This window comes from Trifolium pratense, linkage group LG5, assembly GCF_020283565.1.
Source record: "Trifolium pratense cultivar HEN17-A07 linkage group LG5, ARS_RC_1.1, whole genome shotgun sequence".
In the NCBI taxonomy this organism is placed as follows: Eukaryota; Viridiplantae; Streptophyta; class Magnoliopsida; order Fabales; family Fabaceae; genus Trifolium; species Trifolium pratense.
Window position 1 is genome coordinate 26,424,854 of NC_060063.1, and position 20,240 is coordinate 26,445,093.

General features: G+C 36.3%; 5 protein-coding genes across 6 annotated transcripts; 1 reads left to right on the plus strand and 4 right to left on the minus strand.

Annotated features, from left to right (window-relative positions):
* Positions 1-963: 963 nt before the first annotated feature.
* LOC123887218 (WRKY transcription factor 22-like) lies at positions 964-3,026 on the plus strand. Its single transcript, XM_045936500.1, has 3 exons — positions 964-1,440; positions 1,593-1,703; positions 2,146-3,026. The coding sequence occupies exons 1-3, from the start codon at positions 1,073-1,075 to the stop codon at positions 2,552-2,554; spliced, it is 888 nt and encodes a 295-aa protein (XP_045792456.1). The 5' UTR covers positions 964-1,072; the 3' UTR covers positions 2,555-3,026.
* A 1,222-nt stretch (positions 3,027-4,248) lies between these two features.
* LOC123886346 (3-methyl-2-oxobutanoate hydroxymethyltransferase 2, mitochondrial-like) lies at positions 4,249-6,069 on the minus strand (the record flags this gene model as incomplete). The annotated part of the gene is made up of 2 exons (XM_045935672.1): positions 4,249-5,752; positions 5,848-6,069. Coding segments are annotated over 2 exons (414 nt in total), but the record flags the coding sequence as incomplete, so codon positions are not given.
* On the minus strand, positions 4,405-4,890 carry LOC123887219 (3-methyl-2-oxobutanoate hydroxymethyltransferase 1, mitochondrial-like). The gene is made up of 2 exons (XM_045936501.1): positions 4,804-4,890; positions 4,405-4,689 (listed from the first exon to the last, which is right to left on the minus strand). Exons 1-2 carry the CDS (start codon positions 4,888-4,890, stop codon positions 4,405-4,407), a joined length of 372 nt encoding a protein of 123 aa, XP_045792457.1.
* Positions 6,070-9,391: 3,322 nt separating the features above from the next.
* LOC123886347 (3-methyl-2-oxobutanoate hydroxymethyltransferase 1, mitochondrial-like) lies at positions 9,392-15,916 on the minus strand. Its single transcript, XM_045935674.1, has 5 exons — positions 15,728-15,916; positions 14,769-14,897; positions 14,500-14,700; positions 10,108-10,161; positions 9,392-9,999 (listed from the first exon to the last, which is right to left on the minus strand). Exons 1-5 carry the CDS (start codon positions 15,914-15,916, stop codon positions 9,760-9,762), a joined length of 813 nt encoding a protein of 270 aa, XP_045791630.1. The 3' UTR covers positions 9,392-9,759.
* Positions 14,695-19,443, minus strand: LOC123885782 (3-methyl-2-oxobutanoate hydroxymethyltransferase 1, mitochondrial). Of its 2 annotated transcripts, XR_006801244.1 has the most exons (7): positions 18,863-19,427; positions 17,793-17,999; positions 17,557-17,703; positions 17,154-17,207; positions 16,695-17,049; positions 15,542-15,961; positions 14,695-14,897 (listed from the first exon to the last, which is right to left on the minus strand). XR_006801244.1 is itself a non-coding variant. In XM_045935103.1 (5 exons), the coding sequence occupies exons 1-5, from the start codon at positions 19,268-19,270 to the stop codon at positions 16,810-16,812; spliced, it is 1,056 nt and encodes a 351-aa protein (XP_045791059.1). In that variant the 5' UTR covers positions 19,271-19,443; the 3' UTR covers positions 16,483-16,809. The 2 variants fall into 2 exon arrangements, 1 of the variants encoding a protein (XP_045791059.1); XM_045935103.1 differs by lacking the exons at positions 14,695-14,897; positions 15,542-15,961 and having other exon boundaries at positions 16,483-17,049; positions 18,863-19,443.
* Positions 19,444-20,240: the final 797 nt, after the last annotated feature.

The window sequence follows — 20,240 nt, forward strand, 5'->3', positions numbered from 1 at the left end:
TATTATGAAAAGTTTACACCAATTTTTTTTATATTATCTTTATATATAAGTATAGATGTATTACGCCTTTCGGTTCTATATATAAGAAAAAAATTGTTTGTTAATTTATCGTACAATTAATGTATTCAGACTATAATATAGTCTAAATATATTAGTTTTACAATAAATTTAAAAGGGTCATGCTAACCAGTTCTCCCGGGACACTAGTTAAGAACACCAAAAGAAATAATTTTTGCATTGAAAATAGCATTTTTTATACTTATAAAAAGTAAATTACACAATTTCCAATACATTCATACCTTATTTAGCTCCTTAACCAGTGCCCCAGGGGCACTAGTTAGCATTTTCCAATTTAAAAAACAATTTTTTTCTTATATATAAAATTGAAGGGAGTATTTAAAATGCTTAAAGACTATTCCAAACACAATCGTCAGCATTTCCAAAAGATAACTAGCAAAACTCAAAGTCAAACAACATGTAATAAAAGGCAAGAGTGGATATAAATACTACTCACTCCGTCCTAGAATAAATGACTTATTTTTTATTTTGTTTACTTTTCATATGATCTCCTTTGACTGTATTTTTCTACTAATATGTATATGCAAATATTAACATACGAGATGTTATTTGATTTGTCTCGATGAGTTTGTGCATAGTAAACGTGAAGGTGATCAACTAGATCATTTATTTTGAGACGAAGGGAGTAAAATATAAGGTTTTTTTGTCTTAGATGAAATGGTAAATCCACTGAAAATAAACTCACATAATTGTGAGATACCGGGTTCGAACCCGAATCATGATTTTGACATTTTTTATCAGTTGAACTAGGACTTATGAGGCAAATATAAGGCTTTGTTTCCATAAAAGATTTATTTCTCTAATTTAGACTTTTATGAAAAAGTCCACGTTCTTTGTTTATATATTATTGTCTTTTCCCATTTCTTGCATCTTCTTCTTATCAGTTATCACATCTCTCTTCAAAAAGTCAGCGCCTTCTTTTGTCCTTTTTCTCTCAGAACAACAAACAGTGACAGAACACAGAACAGACACTTGCAGACCGACCTTGTCTCTAATGGAGGCAGATTGGGATCTATATGCTGTAATCAGACCTTACACCACCATCACCTCTTCCTCATCTTCCACCACCACCACCACAATAGCCACCCCATCAACACCTTCTTCCTCTGGTTTTGAAACTTCTACATCTTGCAACTTTTTCTCTCTTTACCCTGCAGAACAATCAATTCAAGTTTTGCCTTTGGAAACAAAAAGTTCCATTGAAGAATTGCATGATCTTTGCAAACCTTTCTTCCTTAAACCACAACCTCTTTCTTCTAATTCATTCTCTTATTCATCACCATCACCAAAATCACCTCACATACTACAACCAAAACAACACCATCATGCTGTCTCTGCTACAACCCCAAGATCTAAAAGAAGGTAATTTGAGTTTTTTTTGTTTGTTTGTTTGTTTATTCCAAATTATTTATGGAATCAGAATCAAATTGCAATATTCCTTTTTTTAAAAGTTATTCCATTTTAAAAAAATCATTCCTGATTTGAGTGTGAAATGCATGTTTTGGAAATTACAGGAAGATTCAGCATAAGAAGGTATGTGAAGTGAAAGCTGAGAATCTCTCATCAGATATATGGGCATGGAGGAAATATGGTCAAAAACCCATTAAAGGATCACCATATCCAAGGTTGGTTTTCAAAGATTTCAACTTTTTAATTTCTATTCAAATAAAAGTTAAGTGTTCTGTCTTGTAATCTGGTCTTGTAATCTCAAACAATAAAGTTTTCCCTTTTTCTATGTTACTTTGTAACACCAAAAAAAAAAAAAAACAGGACAAAAGTTTAAATCTCCTCAAATACGGTGTCATTCTACAAAACATGAACACTCTTCGGATTAAGCATGTTCTGGTCCAACACGAACACGGTGACACATAATTATATTAAATTATGCCATTTTATTAGATTAGTATCAGTATCGAAGTGTCAGTGTTCATGTTGTATCTGGTTTTTATGTCTGTGTTTCATAATGTTTGTTTGATGATAATTTCTTCAAGTACAATTTTAATTAGAAAAAAAAAAGTTTTATTTTTTGGATTTGAAACTTAACCAAACTCTGTTTTCGATTTATAGGGGATATTATAGATGTAGCAGTACAAAAGGGTGTCCAGCTAGAAAACAAGTTGAGAGGAAAAAATCAGACCCAACAATGTTCATTGTAACATATACCGGTGAACATAGTCACCTTGCTCCAACACATAGAAATTCTCTTGCTGGTTCAACACGACAGAAGCCATTGTCACCAAAAACTATCACTGCCGAAGACTCTTCTCAACCCTTTGCAAAACAAGTTTCTCCACCTATCTCAGGAGCTGAAGAGGAAAATGGTACACCCTTAAGTACAAAATCAGATAGCAAAGAGGATTTGGAAGATTTGATGAATGATGATGATGTGGAAAATGAATTTGAGTTATCTGATATGGTTGTATCAGATGATTTCTTTGAAGGTTTAGATGAATTGGAAGGTTTTACTAGTATCTAGTATTGCACTTCCTACTTTTGGTGGCCATTGATGTGATCACCATTAAACATCAACAACACATACACACAGACATCTGACACTATACTGACACATTTAATATCAATATTTATTTGAGAAAATAAAATAATTGAATGTATGTGTCAGTATCGTGTCGGATATCGAAACATGTTTGAAGTGTTGGTGTTTCATAGTTTAGGTTAGTTTAGGCTTTTCATTTTCCATATTGAGGATAAGGATATGAATTAGAATAGAATCTTTTTAATTTAATTTTATTTTGTTTATTTGCTTTTGTTTTTTGAGGTTAGAGGAATTGGTACATTATTATGGAGGAATATTAACTAATCTTTTGTTTATGTTAGTGATTGTTAGCCATACTTTTGGTAATGAACAAACAATTAATTTTTCGACATCTTTTGTTTGTCTTAGTAATCTTTTTCAAGTTAGTTGAATTTAAAGTTGGTTGTTATATAAATTGCATAGCACTTTTGTTTTGACTTTTGGTAGCAATGATTGATATTGTGTGACTATGATAGAAAGGTCAATAAGTGTTGGTAATATCCCAATTCCAACAGTGTTATGAACTTAAGCTCATCAACAACACTTTTGATTCCATTTCGACACCGAGGCTGTGATTAAAGAGTTGGAATATTCTCAATTTTTCAAAAGAAGTAGATAATTTTAAAAATTAATCATCTCTTAGTTAGTAGTTATAGAGAATTTGCTTTCACCTATTCGAATATAATACATATTTTAATTATATAATTTGAAATATTAATCTTGCATATAAATTGTTTTATCTCGATCAAATCATCATAGATGTCTTAAACGAATAGAATCTTGATTATAGGAGAGTTGAATTCAGGGATTCTTTTGTAGAGAGATAAACACAAAAAGTGGATAGCGAATTTAACCATCATTCATCATTTTTATTTGTTAATTTTTTCTCAAATTTTTTGTGTATATATTTCTTCAAATGGAGCTCTCTATTTCTTATGAGAACTAGAGAAGATCTTAACTTGAACATGTTGGATTAAGAATGAGATTTTCTATAGTCTTGTTTTTTGTTTGTTTAAAAAGTCAGTGTTGTATCCAATGTTAGTGTTGTATCCAATGTCCGCACGTAGAGAGATAAACACAAAAAGTAGATAGCGAATTCAACCATCATTCATCATTTTTATTGTTAATTTTTTCTAAATTTTTTTGTGTATATATTTCTTCAAATTGAGCTCTCTATTTCTTATGAGAACTAGAGAAGATCTTAACTTGACTTGAAAATGTCTAACGGTGAAACTTGTACACTAGGTGCGGAAAAGATAAATATTCAATTATTTCATTTTTAAAAAACTATTATTAGTATCGACGTGTCAGTGTTGTATCTGATGTCCGCATGTTGGTGCTTATTGATTTTAACTAACTAAAATTTGATTAATGACTATGTGATGATATATGGCACCACAAGTTGGAGATAAGGTGTTGGAATGAATTAGCACATCAGCTAGTTGTGAAGATGATGATACTTACTGAGTACTGACATTAGGTAGGTGTGTATATGACCATTTTGAATCTTTTTGCAGAAGATATGGTGAACTCATGGAAGATTGGATTGTGTGCAAGATAAATGAATTGATCAAAGCTCCATACTCAGCCTCAGATATGTCCAAGCAAGGTAGAATGAGCAATAATTGATGTTCAAGTTTGCTGATAGGAAGCTTCATATACGATAAGAAAAAGTTGTCTGTAGCATCTCAAGAAAATTTCATGAATTTGAGAAATTGAAACAGTATGCCGTAAGAAAATGGCGTAAATCTATCAATTTGTCCAGTTCAAGTTCTTTTCACTTACGAAGAACATCAAATGAAAAACGAAGGAGCAATCGGGAGCTTTACTAAATTGTCACTTTGTTGATTTTGTAACCATCTTCTGATCACTGCTTCAGACGCCGCAGATGCTGCCTTGTCGAAACCTAACTTTTGTACCTCATTTAAGAAACCATTACCATCGGTTTCACTGATTTTGTATGGACTATGTTGAACATCAGGAAATGAACCATTTATCACAGCTTCCTTAGAATCAAGTAAGGCTTTATTGATGACATCGCCAACACGAGCATACTGTTTACAAAATTTTGGGGTAACCTGCAAAAAAATAGAGTCATCTCAACTTCAGTACTCGAGCATTACCTCCTAGATTATTGCCCAGGCTTGTGGTTTCCTTTAGTCCGGACTGCATACTCAAATTAGAACGCTTACTAGTATGAACGTTGCGAGAGAAGAATATGGAGGACTTATCATAATTGACTTGTTGGCCCGACATAGCACAAAAAGTCTGTAGTACATCCATAACTGTTGTCATATTATCATCTGTTGCTTGACCAAAGAGGAGAAGGTCATCCGCAAACATGAGATGTGAGATTAACGGCCCATTTCTACCGGCACGCATAGGCTTCAACAATGAGAGATGAGAGATGAGAAAGTTTATCCATACACAACACAAAAAGGTAAGGTTACATTGGGTCCCCTTGTCTGACACCACAATGCGGAGTAAAGAAATCCGACCTGGCGCCATTCCAAAGAACATTACTCTTCACATAGGTGACACAACTCATAAAAATATTAATCATCTCAATTGGAATTTTCACTTCTAACAACATTCTATGAATAAAATACCAATTGAGCCGATCATATGCCTTAGATAAATCAACTTTGATCACAAAATAGCCCACTTTACTCTTCATTTTTGTCATGCTATGAAGCATCTCTTGCGCTATCACAATATTTTCATGTATATTTCGCCCTGCCACGAAGCCGGTTTGAAAGAGGGACACCACCTTAGGGATAATTTTCTTCAATCGATTAACCACAATCTTTGTAATAGTTTTGTAAGAAACATTACAGAGAGAGATTGGTCGAAATTGACTTACAAGTGGCGACATGATTTTGTTGAAGCTACAAAGTACATCTTTTGCCAAAATCATAGTAGCACATCATGATTCTGACTAACTCACCATCAATCCAAACATAGACGAATATCAGCTAAAATTGAAACCCTGACCTGTCCATTGCAATAAGGTCCAGCACCTATTCCAATCGTAGGAATTTGAAGCGCCGCTGTTGTTGTGGCAGCCACCGGTGCAGGCACACATTCAAGAACAACGGCAAAACACTCTGCCTTTTGAAAAGCCAACGCCGACTCGACAACCTATACAGACTAAATCCTTTTAGGATGACCTAAAATTGTTCAAATGCAAAATAGTTTCATCATGCAGGAGAGAATAGAGATATAGTCTTATAGACCTTGACAGCACTAGCAACATTTCTTCCTTGGGGCCTAAATCCACCTAAAACACTAATAGCCTGTGGAGTAAGTCCAACATGCCCAATCACAGCTATTCCAACTTCAACAATAGCCTTTGCTGCAACGATTCTTGATGGTGAACGTCCTTCCAGTTTTATGGCATCCACTCCTCCTTCTTTCAAAATCCGAACCGCGGCGTCCACTGCCTGGTTATTATCAAATCATCAACACTTAAAACCACTGCACATGTTAAGATAGTTATAAAACAATTAAACAAACACACATACACACACCTCAAGTCCTTAATTTCAACCATTTCCTGTCAACATTTTGATTCTACCAACAACCAAAGAGGTCCCATTTAAAGTCCAAAAGAAGCAAATTTCACTTTGATTAAAAAGTTACCAAACTATCCCCATGAGCTTAGCTCAGTTGCTAAGGAATATCGCATTTTATCCATGTATAAACTTCAATCTCATCTCTAGGCTTATTTCGTATTGTATTAAACATTTCTCCCGTGTGATGTTTTCCTATGTGAAAAAACCAACAAATAACAACATTTTAGATCACTCCAGAACAAAAACAATTTATTAATTTTTTTTTTAAAAGGAGGTTATTCTAAATGAGTTAAAGTCCCTCAAAAAAGACACGGATTCGAAAGCTGGGAGCCTAGAAATAAAGAAAAATTAGCAAAGTTGAGTTGAGAGAGAGGTTGACAGTAGAAGAAAAAAGAATACTTGTCTTCGATGTTCTGAATTGCATGAACAACGGAGAATGTTAGGAGAGGAATCTCTTCATTTGCGATGACCTTGTCGACTTGTACCTGCATCGCTCATTTCTTCTTCCTCTTCTTGTTCTTAGACTCCAGCTAACAAGTAAGAGCACCAAAGGTAATAGGGCGTTATATATAGATATATAAATCATTGTTAGTCTCTGAATATCGATTAAATCCTATCACTAAATTTTATTAATAAATCATAATATGATATAATTAAAATTAAAATGCTTACTAAAAACGAACTAACTTGATTTCCAATTTTTTTTTGAAATAAGAAATTAAAAACATAACAAAATCATAAATAAACAACAACATATAAATTAATGACTATTAATGAAACTTTTGTTGCATTCTTCATCATGCCCAAGATAATTTATGCTATTGTGATGAATCAAGATTAACGGTATTCAATAAAAATGCATAAATCATTAATCTTGATCGATGTCAATAACATATCAAACGATTTTAGAATTTTGTAAAATTTAACATGGATGATCTATACGATATAAACTTTAAATCCAACGGTGGATTTTATAAAATTTGTATTCGTTAAAGCGTTATTGAGCGGTGTAACATTACTCAAATGTTACACCGGTGTAATTTGATCCATCCCCATATAAAATAGCGATTAAAATGTCAATATTGTCTGTCTCTTAAAATAATTGAAATCCTTAAAGTATGGTTTTGGTAATCCCTATATTTTTGGGGCAAAATGAAAAATTATTCTAAAAATATCGGCAAATAAAGGATTTGGATTCTGTGAAGTTGACTGCATGCAGTCAGTAGATTTGGACCGTCTGATCAAGATCAGACGGCTCAGATTTTAAGGTCAGATTTTAATTATAAAATCTGATTTTAAAATCTGAACCGTCCGATCTTGATTGGACGGTTTATATGTGGCCGACTGCACTGCAGTCAGTATATTTGTGAATTCACTGAATCCAAATCCGCAAATAAAGTAAAACTATAGAGTATTGTAGAATACATCAATAAACCTATCGATAAAAAGGCAAAGTAGAAAATGAAAAACAAAATAAATCTCATTGGAAACCAAATGAAGTGAATCAAAACATTGATATATAGTTGTTGTACCAACATTAGTATTTGTTGCTATATATTGAATTTTTTATTTTTTTTGGTACATGAAGGGGGCAAAGCCCAAAAGAAAAGAAAACTAAGAAATTACACGCACAGTCCTAGGCATGGAAACCCCGGAGATATCAGCAAAGAGAGAACTCTGAAGATCTATAGGAGGAGTCTCCAGAGTTATAAAATCAAAAGAATCTTGCATAAGACTATGGTTAGCTAGCCAATCTGCGCTTCTATTGCCTTCTCGTCATGTGTGTTGAAACTGAGTTTGCCAATTCATGTTGATAAGCTCTTGAATGCGCCGAATCAGAATGGGGGTGGCCCCATTAAGATTGCATCTCCCTGTAACCATATCAATTAGTAGTTTGGAATCACTTTCCACAATGAGGTGAGTAATCCCTTTTCGTCTAGCCAACTCCATTCCCGCATACATGCCCCACATTTCGGCATGTAAAGAGTCACAAGTACCAATCTTTTGAGTGTATCCCTGTATCCACCGACCATCAGAATCCCGCAGTAAGCCACCACAACCAGCAAGATCCATAGATTTCTTATGAGCTCCATCGCAATTAAGTTTGATCCAGCCTTCATTGGGACATTTCCAACGAATGAATATGGTTTCCAATCGGTGTCGACCTCTAGTAAAATGATGATGCTCGTACCCATCGATATCCTTCGCCATCTTGAGGATCACCTGAATAGGGTCTGCAGGTTGTCGAAAATCTTCATCAAAGATGGCTTTGTTGCGCCAAGTCCACATGTGCCAACACGCCACCATGAAAATAGTCTTCCACCCTTCTTTTTGCACTCCATAATCCTCGTTGTTGAGATTCTTGAAGCACCAATCCCTGCAATTGAAAGAAAAAAAGTTAGTAATATGATTGGAAGCTACTAACTTGATCCAGATTCGAGTAGCGTATGCGCAATCCCTTAATGTGTGGATGGTAGTTTCTTCCCCGTTTCCACAACTATGGCAAATTGGTGATATTCCCACATTCCATTTGCTCCTTCGGTAATTGGTTAGAAGGCGATCATGTGCTGCTAACCACATGAAGGTTTGGATGCTATATATTGAAATTGAAGTGCATGACTAAACCATTTTGGCTCAATATCATTTTTTTTTCAACTTGATATTTGGCTTAAGAACCGACTAATTCGAGAAAACCAATTTCACCGCCCACATGCGGGGCCTCATTTAAAGTCAGAACATTTTTACTCCGTATGACCAAACTTAGCAAACAATAAACATGATATTTCCAAAATGATTCTTTACGTCAAATAACATTTAGTGAGTACTCTGTATTTTCAACGTTTCCAAAATTAATAAATCATATTTTACAACATACATCATCGGTCAGAGTTTTTTAAAAAGAAAACACGTTTAAATTTATACATCCAAAAATAAAAATATTCCTAGACTCAAAATATAGTTGCAGATAGTCGACTGAATCAAAATATGCATACACCAAATAGCCTTCCATCAGTAAATTCCAAGTTGCATTGCAATGTAATTGTAATATGAACTCTAAATGGTGTTAGAAACCATTAAAATATAGGGAAAAAAAACGAAAATTTTAAGATCTTTGTTAAGAGCATTGATTCATTTCTATGTTATGAGATAACAGTTCAAGCAAGGTAGAATGAGCAATAATTGATGTTCAAGTTTGCTGACAAGAAGCTCCATATGAATAACCAAAACAAACATGAACAAATCAAAATTGGTTTTCAACATTTTTCTCTGATACAATGCTTCAAAACAACATTTCTTTTCGTGATATCGCCTTAAGATCTTTGTAAGAGCATTTATGGAGGTTCCATATATGATGTGAGATGGCAAAACAAAAAAACGTAACATAATTTTTTTTCTTCATGTATTTGAACAATTGAAGCAATCCGCCTTAAGAAAATGATATCAATCTAACTGTCTACCTATCTGTTCTGCCCAAATTCTATTCACTTAAGTCCTACGGTTTATTCTGTCATTGAAAGAGACGAAGAGCGTCAAAGGAAAAATGGAGGAGCAGTCAGTAGCTTTACTAAATTGTCACTTTGTTGATTTGGTAACCATCTTCTGAACTGCTTCAGACGCTGCAGATGCTGCCTTGTCAAAACCTAACTTTTGCAGCTCATTTAAGAAACCATTAGCACCAGTTTCACTGATTTTGTATGGACTGTGTTGAGCATCAGGAAATGAACCATTTATCACATCTTCCTTATAATCAAGTAAGGCTTTGTTGATGACGTCTCCAACACGAGCGTATTGTTTACAAAATTTTGGAGTAACCTGCAAAAGATAGGGTCATCTCAACTTCAGCATTGAATCATCATTATCGCCTTGGTTAACATTATAAGAAATCGAAAGAAAAACTCGATTAATATTTGATCTAAATACCTTTGCATGGTGGGGGTGCTGCAACATACCAAGAAGATCATGATAAACAAGTACCTACATGATTAATAAGAACTAAATTAGATATTATTGGCTTTCTGTTATGTGTTGACACAACAAAAGATGGAACAAAAGGAATTATGTAAATAGTGGCTCACTTTATTATTAATTTCTCATAAACAAGTACATAACATATTCATGGAAATTCTCTGTGAAAACTCAGAGTAAGTACACAGGTAATGATGAGCAAATGATAGATGAAATAGAAGCTAATAGAAGAAGTACTGAGGGAGAGAATAATCAAGTCACCAATCATTGCCTGCCTGATTCATTCCCTTTTCTCTTGTTTTATATTGTGAAGTCCTTGAATAGTTTGTTAGGCACCTTGAGCCTATTGCTCACTCTCCTTTCCTGATCATGTGGAATGATAGACATCTGTCCTTTCCTCTCATCTTCTTTTGTCATTTTGTGATTAGTATTCATGACATTACCTTCCCCATTAAGACTAACCTTGTCCTCAAGGCTAAGGGATGGATAACTAGCTTGCAGTGTCTCCCAATCCTCCCAAGTTGCCCCAGCCTCTGTGAGTCCTTCCCATTGCACTAGGACTTGAGTAATGATTTGACCATTGCTGTGAACATGTCTGGTCTGTAGATGGTGTGTGGCAGAAGCAAAGGACCACAGTCTGCAGCAATGGTAAGGGTAGATACGGTGTGGAATGATCACCTTTACAAAGCTTCAGGACCGAAACGTGAAACACTGGATGGTAAGGGTAGATACGGTGTGGAATGATCACCTATACAAAGCTTCAGGACCGAAACGTGAAACACCGGATGCATCTTTGCACTCGGGGGTAGCTGCAAACGATATGCCACTGCTACAATGGTAGCCAGCACAGTGAAAGGTCCAAAATAAACTAAGGCCCAGCTTCTGATTTTTGCGAAGAGCACCAGAGTGTTGCCAGTACGGTTGCAATACTACTTTGGAAGGATGTATTGTACCAAAATTCATCCCACGATAGTAAGCGGGACCAGGACTTTGGGTTAGACCCAGTAAAGCATCGTAAGTACATTTCCAAGCATTTATTAAGCGCTTTGGACTGTCCATCAGTTTGGGGATGGTAGGAAGTGCTCATGCCTAATATAGTCCCCACCAGTTTGAAGAGTTGTTGCCAAAAACGATTCGTGAAAACCTTGTCACGATCCGAGACGATACTCTTAGGAATGCCGTGCAATTTGACCACAGAGTGCATAAAGGTTTCAGCAACCTTAGCACTTGTAAAATCTGTCTTGAGAGGAGCAAAGTGAGCGTATTTAGAGAGACGATCAATGACCACAAAAATAACGGTAAGACTATGAGACATAGGCAATCCAGTTATGAAGTTCATAGCAATATCTTCCCAAATCCGGCTGGGAATTGGAAGAGGCTGCAGTAACCCAGCAGACAGTGTGGAAGCTGACTTTGCCTGTTGACAGATAAGACATTCCGACACAGACTTAACTATATCCTTGGACATGTTGGGCCAATAAAACTGTTGGCAGATTCGAGCCTTAGTGCAAAGGATACCAGAGTGACCCCCAATAGGAGAAGCATGGAATTCAGTCAAGATTTGTGCAATAAGAGAAGGTTGGGCGGGTACAACCAATCTGTCCTTCCAGAATAGGGAATCGTGCTGAACCTGATAGTTGGTATCTGCCTGTGTCCCAGCTAAACATTTTGCCTTCAGAGCAGTGAGGGTGGAGTCAGACTTAATAGCTTCATGAATCTGTTGTATGAGTATTGAGTGATGGGAGAACAAGGCCATCATAAATGAGCGTGATAAGGCATCTGCAGCAATATTGTCTCTGCCTGGCTTGTATTCAATAGCAAAATCATAGCCTAAGAACTTATGGAGCCAACTCTGCTGTTCCAGTGTTTGAATAGTTTGATCCATAAGGGACTTCAAGCTCTTCTGATCCGTGCATATGATGAACTTGTGACCCGATAGATAGTGATGAAATTTAGCCATAGCCTCAGTAATGGCAAATAGCTCTCTAATATACGCCGACTGTCTTTGCATCCGATTGTTTAGCTTCTTGGAAAGGAAAGCTATAGGGTGTTTGTCCTGACTCAAGACAGCCCCAATACCAGATCCAGACGCATCCGTTTCTAACACAAAGACCTTGTCAAAAGCGGGTAAAGCTAGCACTGGAGCTTGTGTAATAGTCTCTTTAAGCTTGGTGAAGGCCATAGTTGCTTCATCATTCCACAGAAATCCATCTTTTTTAAGGTAGTAAACGGTAAGGCAATTGAAGCATAATGTTGGATAAAATGGCGGTAGTAACCCGTGAGCCGTAAGAAACCGCGAAACTGTTTCATGTTAACAGGTAAGCAATTCAGAACTGCCTGGACTTTGGATCCATCCATTTAAACTCCACCACCTAACACAGTATGACCCAAATAATCTACCTTAGTGAGCCCAAAAGAACACTTGGAAATTTTTGCATATAAACAATGATCACATAACGATTGTAAACCTTGGTGTAAGTGATCAAGATGTGTAGCCCAAGACTCACTGTAAATCAAGATATCATAAAAAAAAAGAAGACAGATTTGCGAAGCAGAGGTTTAAAGACCTGATTCATGAGGTTTTGGAACGTAGCAGGCGCATTGGTTTGGCCAAATGGCATCACAAGCCACTCATACAACCCTTGATGGAAAGCAGTCTTGTAACGGTCATCTGGTTTGAAAAAATAACTAGCACCATGAAGTTCGTCCAGCAGTTCATCCACGGTGGGATTGGGAAACTATCCTTGACAGTGATTGTACTGAGAGCCCGGTAATCAGTACAGAAGCGCCATGTACCATCCTTCTTTTTGACTAAGAGAAATCGCGAGGAGAAAGGGCTCGTGCTGGGTTGTATGATCCCCTGGTTCAGCATTTCAGTGACCATGGCATTAACTCAATTTGGGCCTTTTAGCTATGTGGATAGCGATAAGGTCTGACTTTGACAGGGTTACTACCCTCCAGTAATGGAATAGCATGATTCTGCAGTTGAGGAGGAGGAGGAAGCCCCGAAGGTGTGGCAAAAACATCCAAAAACTTCAAAAGCAGCTGATGCAATTCTTCAGGTAAGTTAGATGGAAGGCCCGGATGTGGTGCAGAATTATCAGGTTCCATCTGAACTTGCAACTCATAAACTGCATCGATGGATGTGGTGCAAACGACGTAATTGATGAAATTGGGCAGGTCGAGGTAACTCTGGTTTTTTGTCACCATAGAGTGTGACAAACTGATCACGCAAATAAAACTTGATTGATAGAGAGCTATAATCCGCAATGTGAGGCCCTAAAGTGGCGAGCCATGCTGCACCCAGTACTAAATCCGCTCCAGCAATGGGTAGTAAATAAATAGGAAGGGCAAGTGTGTGACCCTGGATTTGTACTTGCAATTGATCAATAAAGCCTTCAGCTGTCAGTGAATTACCATTACCAACGAGAACCCAAAATTTCGAAGCTGGTTGAATGGGAAGTTTCAAAACTACCACAGTCAAGTAAAATCTGCACCGTCAACTCACGAATTTGCCCTTACCCAGACCAGGTGCACCACGTAGGGCGTTGAAGGACAGATGGTGTGGTGGTTCGGCATTTTCTGGTTCGGTGGTTGGTGAAAGGCTATCTGTTGGTTCAAGGTGTAAGTGGGTAATATCTGGAGGTTCATGGTTTGTGGGTGGTGAAAGGTCGTCTTCACTATAGAGAGAAGGTATTGTTTATTGGGACAACGATGAGAATACGAAAACTTGTCGTCGCAAGTGAAAGAGAGCCCTTTTTCACGGCGTAGTTGCATTTCCGCCGCCGAGATGTGTTTAACATTAGGGTTACGATTGAGTTGCTGGGTGGGTCGTGTGTTTGTAGTTGGTAGTACGGGTGCGAGGTTGGTGTTTCGGGTCAGGTTAGGAGTGTAGGGATGGGTAGGGCGAGAGTGATTTGCAGCAACAAAAGGTTTGGGCCTGGGTTGATATTTCTCTTCAAACAATTTTGCCAACGAGACTGCCTTAGAAATGTTGATTGGGGTTTGGGCCAACACATCACGCTTAATATCAGGCTTAAGCCCACTAATGAAACAGTCCAGAAGGGCATCTGCACTAACCCCATGAATGCGATTCGCCAGTGAAGTGAACTCAGTGTCATACTCTGCAACTAATGTAGGCTAAATAAAATATCTGCAACTTATGTAGGCTACTCAAAGTATTTGGAATCACGTCGAGTTTCACGAAATCATGTTGGCACCGTGATTTTGTTTAAGCTACAAAATCTAGTTATTGCCAAAGTTGCAGTAGCACATCGTGATTCTGACCAACTCACCGTCAATCAAAACATGCACTTATCACCTAAAATGAAAATTAGGCCAACTGACCTGTCCACTGCAATAGGGTCCAGCCCCAATTCCAATAGTCGGAATTTGAAGTGCTGCTGTTGCTGCGGCAACCACAGGTGCAGGCACACATTCTAGAACAACAGCAAAACACCCTGCTTCTTGCAAAGCCAATGCCGTCTCCACAACCTGCACAGACACATTCCTATTAGGATCACCAAAAATGTTCAACCTGCACAGACACTAGGAACGTTCCTTCCCTGAGGTCTAAATCCACCTAAAACACTAATAGCCTGTGGTGTAAGACCAACATGCCCAATCACGGCTATTCCAGCTTCAACAATAGCTTTTGCTGCAACAATTCTTGATGGTGAACCTCCTTCCAATTTTATGGCATCCATTCCTCCTTCTTTCAAAATCCGAACTGCCGCTTCCACTGCCTGCTCATAATCAATACAGCAACAGTTAAAACCATTGCATATGATAAGAAAAAGTTAAAATATTTAACAAAAAAGCACCCCAAGTCCTTAATTCCAACCATTTCCTTTCCACATTTCAAGTTCAAGAGAAACAATTTCTACTCTGAACATCACCAAACTTAACAACCCTAGACCCGGATTCTCTATAGTTAGGGAAGCACACAACCATGCAGTCAAGAAAACTTAGTAGTTGGATGACTATCGAACAACTAGTATTCCAACTTCACCAAATAAACTTTAAAAATGCAATTCAGACATGTCTGGTGTCTGACACCGAAACATGTCTAACACGCTACATTCAATCAGTTCCATTTTTAACTGAATAGAAAATCCAATTCCCTATATAGCACTTCAGACATGTATGGTGTCCGACACAGACACATGTCTAACACCAATGCATATAGCTACATTCAATCACTTCGATTTTTAACCGTCTATGTGTTTCAGTGTCATCTCAGGTGTATTTGTTATGGATCATCTATATAAGAGAGTTTATTCATTCAAGTGGTATTAGAAGTTTATTTGAACTTAAAACTGGTGCATGATCTTGTATAATCATACCAGTATTCCAGTATATATCAAACTAATCAACGGATCCAACCAACCTTTAAATGCACAACACAATTCACACCTCGCAAACTGTTTGCATACGCTTCTGATATTCGCTATTTCGCGCTTGATATCTGAGAATGGTCACTTTACATTTTAGACATTTCCACGAGAGGAGTTGTATGTCTTCTATCAATTGATCATGTGCAATATTTCTTTATCTCTGAAAATTTTGTCATTACGACCTTTCCAAAGAAACCATGTACAAATAAATCATAATACACTGAATTTTTCAGTGCAAATTCTGCTCCTTCCTCACAGTCCGGCGAATTGCTGAAAGTTTGATTATGCAGTGCCGTAGAAAATTTCAACCAGCTCAGAACTTTGTAACAGACCTGCAAACTATCTTTAAGAATACCCCTCCAAACCATCATAGTTAAGTAAAGTGGTTTCGACACGACACTTACATGATCCCTCTGAAAAGCATATACTCATAATCTGATGTTTATCCTATGTTTATCCTATAGGTTTTAACATATTTGAGCACAAATCACAGTTAAAAACATATCATAAGAAACTAACCATCCAATTAGAAACTTAGTTTTTAGGGCATACCAAAAGCAATTTTCTTAATTATGAAATGAATGAATGACATAAGAAACTTACTGTGAAAGGAAAACCAAGATAAACCTATTCTTATCATCTTCAAATTCAAGCTATTTAAAGAAATGTAAACTAAGAAAAATAAGGACGCGGGAAAATTTTATTGCAATAAATCGGTAAATTCCAAGTTGCATTGCAATGTAATTGTAATATGAACTCTAAATGGTGTTAGAAACCATTAAAATATGGGAAAAAACGAAAATTTTACAATCTTTGTTAAGAGCCTTGATTCATTTCTATGTTATGAGATAACAGTTCAAGCAAGGTAGAAAGAGCAATAATTGATGTTCAAGTTTGCTGACAAGAAGCTCCATTTGAATAAGCAAAACAAACATGAACAAATCAAAATTGGTTTTTAACATTTTTCTCTTATACAATGCTTCAAAACAACATTTCTTTTCGTGATATTGCCTTAGCATTTATGGAGGTTCCATATATGATGTGAGATGGCAAAAAAAAAAAAACGTAACATAATTTTTTTTCTTCATGTATTTGAATAATTGAAGCAATCCGCCTTAAGAAAATGATATCAATCTAACTCTCTACCTATCTGTTCTGCCAAAATTCTATTCACTTAAGTCCTACGATTTATTCTGTCATTGAAAAAGACGAAGAACGTCAAAGGAAAAACGGAGGACCAGTCGGTAGCTTTACTAAATTGTCACTTTGTTGATTTTGTAACCATCTTCTGAACTGCTTCAGACGCCGCAGACGCTGCCTTGTCAAAACCTAAATTTTGCAGCTCATTTAAGAAACCATTAGCATCAGTTTCACTGATTTTGTATGGACTGTGTTGAGCATCAGGAAATGAACCATTTATCACATCTTCCTTATAATCGAGTAAGGCTTTGTTGATGACATCTCCGACACGAGCGTATTGTTTACAAAATTTTGGAGTAACCTACAAAAGATAGAGTAATCTTAACTTCAGCATTGAATCGTATCTCCTTGTTTAACATTATAAGAAATCGAAAGAAAAACTCGATTAATATTTGATCTAAATACCTTTGCATGGTGGGGGTGCTGTAACATACCAAGAAGATCATGATAAACAAGTACCTACATGATTAATAAGAACTAAATTAGAAATTATTGGCTTTCTATGAACTGAGAAAAGTATTTCTTTTTCTTTTCCTTAATGTAAAATTATAAACACAAATGAAGCTTTGCATAATTATTTCAACATAACTGAGGGATACAAACTTAAATGCCATTCATACGAGACATAAGACCAATCTTAACATATTTCTGACTCAATAATAACATCTCCATATATTGCATTGAAGTGAAAATATTATTCAAGAGAGACAGTTATCAAGAAGTTGCGGTAGCTCATTGTGATTCTGACCAACTCACTGTCAATTGAAAAATGCACTTAACAGCTAAAATGGAAATTAGGCCAACTGACCTGTCCACTGCAATAGGGTCCAGCCCCGATTCCAATAGTCGGAATTTGAAGCGCTGCTGTTGCTGCGGCAGCCACAGGTGCAGGCACACATTCTAAAACAACAGCAAAACACCCTGCTTCCTGCAAAGCCATTGCCGTCTCAACAACCTACACAAACTCATTCCATTTAGAATCACTAAAAATTGTTCAAAATGCAAAAACAGTTGCATCATGCAGGAGAGAATAGAGATATAGACCTTGACAGCACTAGCAATATTCCTTCCTTGAGGCCTAAATCCACCTAAAACACTAATAGCCTGTGGAGTAAGACCAACATGCCCAATCACGGCTATTCCAGCTTCAACAATAGCTTTTGCTGCAACAATTCTTGAAGGTGAGCCTCCTTCCAATTTTATGGCATCCATTCCTCCTTCTTTCAAAATCCGAACTGCCGCGTCCACTGCCTGCTTATAATCAAAACATCAACATTTAAAACCATTGCATATGGTAAGAAAAAGGTTAAAGTATTTAACAAAAATGCACCCCAAGTCCTTAATTCCAACCATTTCCTTTCCACATTTCAAGTTCAAGAGAAACAATTTCTACTCTGAACATCACCAAACTTAACAACCCTAGACCCGGATTCTCTATAGTTAGGGAAGCAGACAACCATGCAGTCAAGAAAACTTAGTAGTTGGATGACTATCGAACAACTAGTATTCCAACTTCACCAAATCAACTTTAAAAATGCAATTCACAATATAAAATGTCCAATTTTCAACAAAGGACTGATATCACAGCCGCGCAAGAATAGAACTAGTACTTCAGACATGTCTAGTGTCTGACACCGAAACATGTCTAACACGCTACATTCAATCATTTCCATTTTTAACCGAATAGAAAATTCAATTCCCTATATAGCACTTCAGACGTGCATGGTGTCCGACACAGACACATGTCTAACACCAATGTATATAGCTACATTCAATCACTTCCATTTTTAACCGTCTATGTGTCAGTGTCATCTCAGGTGTACTTCTCAATGATTTCATGGCTAATTCCAACAATCCCAACAAGGAATAAATCTATAAAAAAAATCCTCTAACTCCTAAATTTTGTTTCAACAAATCTTAAATAAAAGTGAATATCAAACACCACAAACAAATTCCAAAACCCCAGATGAAAAAAACCAATCTTTCTCATAAATATTTGAGGAACTCAACCAAATTTCTCATTAACAGCCAAAAACTTTACAATTCAACTCCAAAAGAAACAAATTCAAATCTTTGAATTAAAAACAAAGAAACAAAAAAACAGGGTATAGTACCTGTTTTGAACTACATTCATAAGTTCCAAAAGGCAAATCACCAACAAGAAGAGGAGTTTTAGCACCACGAGCAACAGCACGACAATGAACAAGCATTTCATCTAAAGTAATAGGTAAAGTAGTGTCATGACCATGAACAACCATGGAAGCAGAATCACCAACAAGACATATATCAATGGAGGCTGTATCAAGGTGAACAGCAGAAGGGTAATCATAAGCAGTGACCATTGTGATTGGTATTGAGTTTCGATGTTTTTGTCGAAGTTGTGAAAGTGTTACTCTTTTGTTTTGTGGTGTTGGTCCTGAATATACTGTGTTTTCTGGTAGATTGCTCATGGAACGAATGTGTCTTTGAAGAGATGAACGGTGAAGGGTTGTTGTTCGGAGTATGGACCTTAGAAATGACATAGTTGTGAATTGTGATGCTGACAGAGAGAATGAAAGGTACTCCGAATTTAAACTCAACTAGTTTCTATGTACTTTACAATTTTGTGATGATTCGTTGATTCATGAGTATTTGGTTTTTGCTTTGATTTTGGACTTTTGGTTATGTCATGACATTCGTGATTTGGTCAGACCACAAAACAAAATTGGTCTCACACACTATTTTAAGGAATTTCTTAGATAAAAAATAGCGGATAGTTGATAAGTTAATTTATAGTGGATTGCTTGTAAGTTAGCTTTTATCTTATAGTAAATAAGCTAACGGATTGAATTCGTAGTGTTTGGTAAAATTAGCGGTTGAACTATCTTATAAGTGTGAAATGATATAAAAAATTAATATTTATTTTTTTCAAGTAAGATGATAGGGGTAAAATTGAAAGAAAATATGATAAGCTATAAGCTTGTAAGTTACTTGAAATAACGTTTGAAAAATAAGTTATAAGTTAGTAAAATATGCTATAAGCTCTTTTTTTAAAATTGTTACCAAACAGCTTATAAACTAAAAGCTATAAGCCAGCTTATTGGCCTTCTCAATCAGAGCCAAAAGTAATTTTCATTTTAATAACTTGCATAGTCACTTTTATTTTTTATATATAAAAATTTGGCTTAATTACAATTTTTTGCCCATTAAAGAAGTTTAACTCAGGACATTATATACAGAGCCGCGGTTCGAATCCATTCATTTCACTGGTGAATAATGCTAGTAACACACTCTTTAACAAACACACTCCAACACACTCTCTTTTATCGGTTGAAATTCACATGGGTCCCATAAAAAAATGTGGACCCATATAACTTTTATGGGACCCATGTGAATTTCAACCAATAAAAGATAATGTGTTGGAGTGTGTTTGTTAAAGAGTGTGTCGTTAGCACTCCCCTTTCACTTGTAAAATTTATAGTCGTAAAAATTTAATTGTTTCAAACCTCCTTC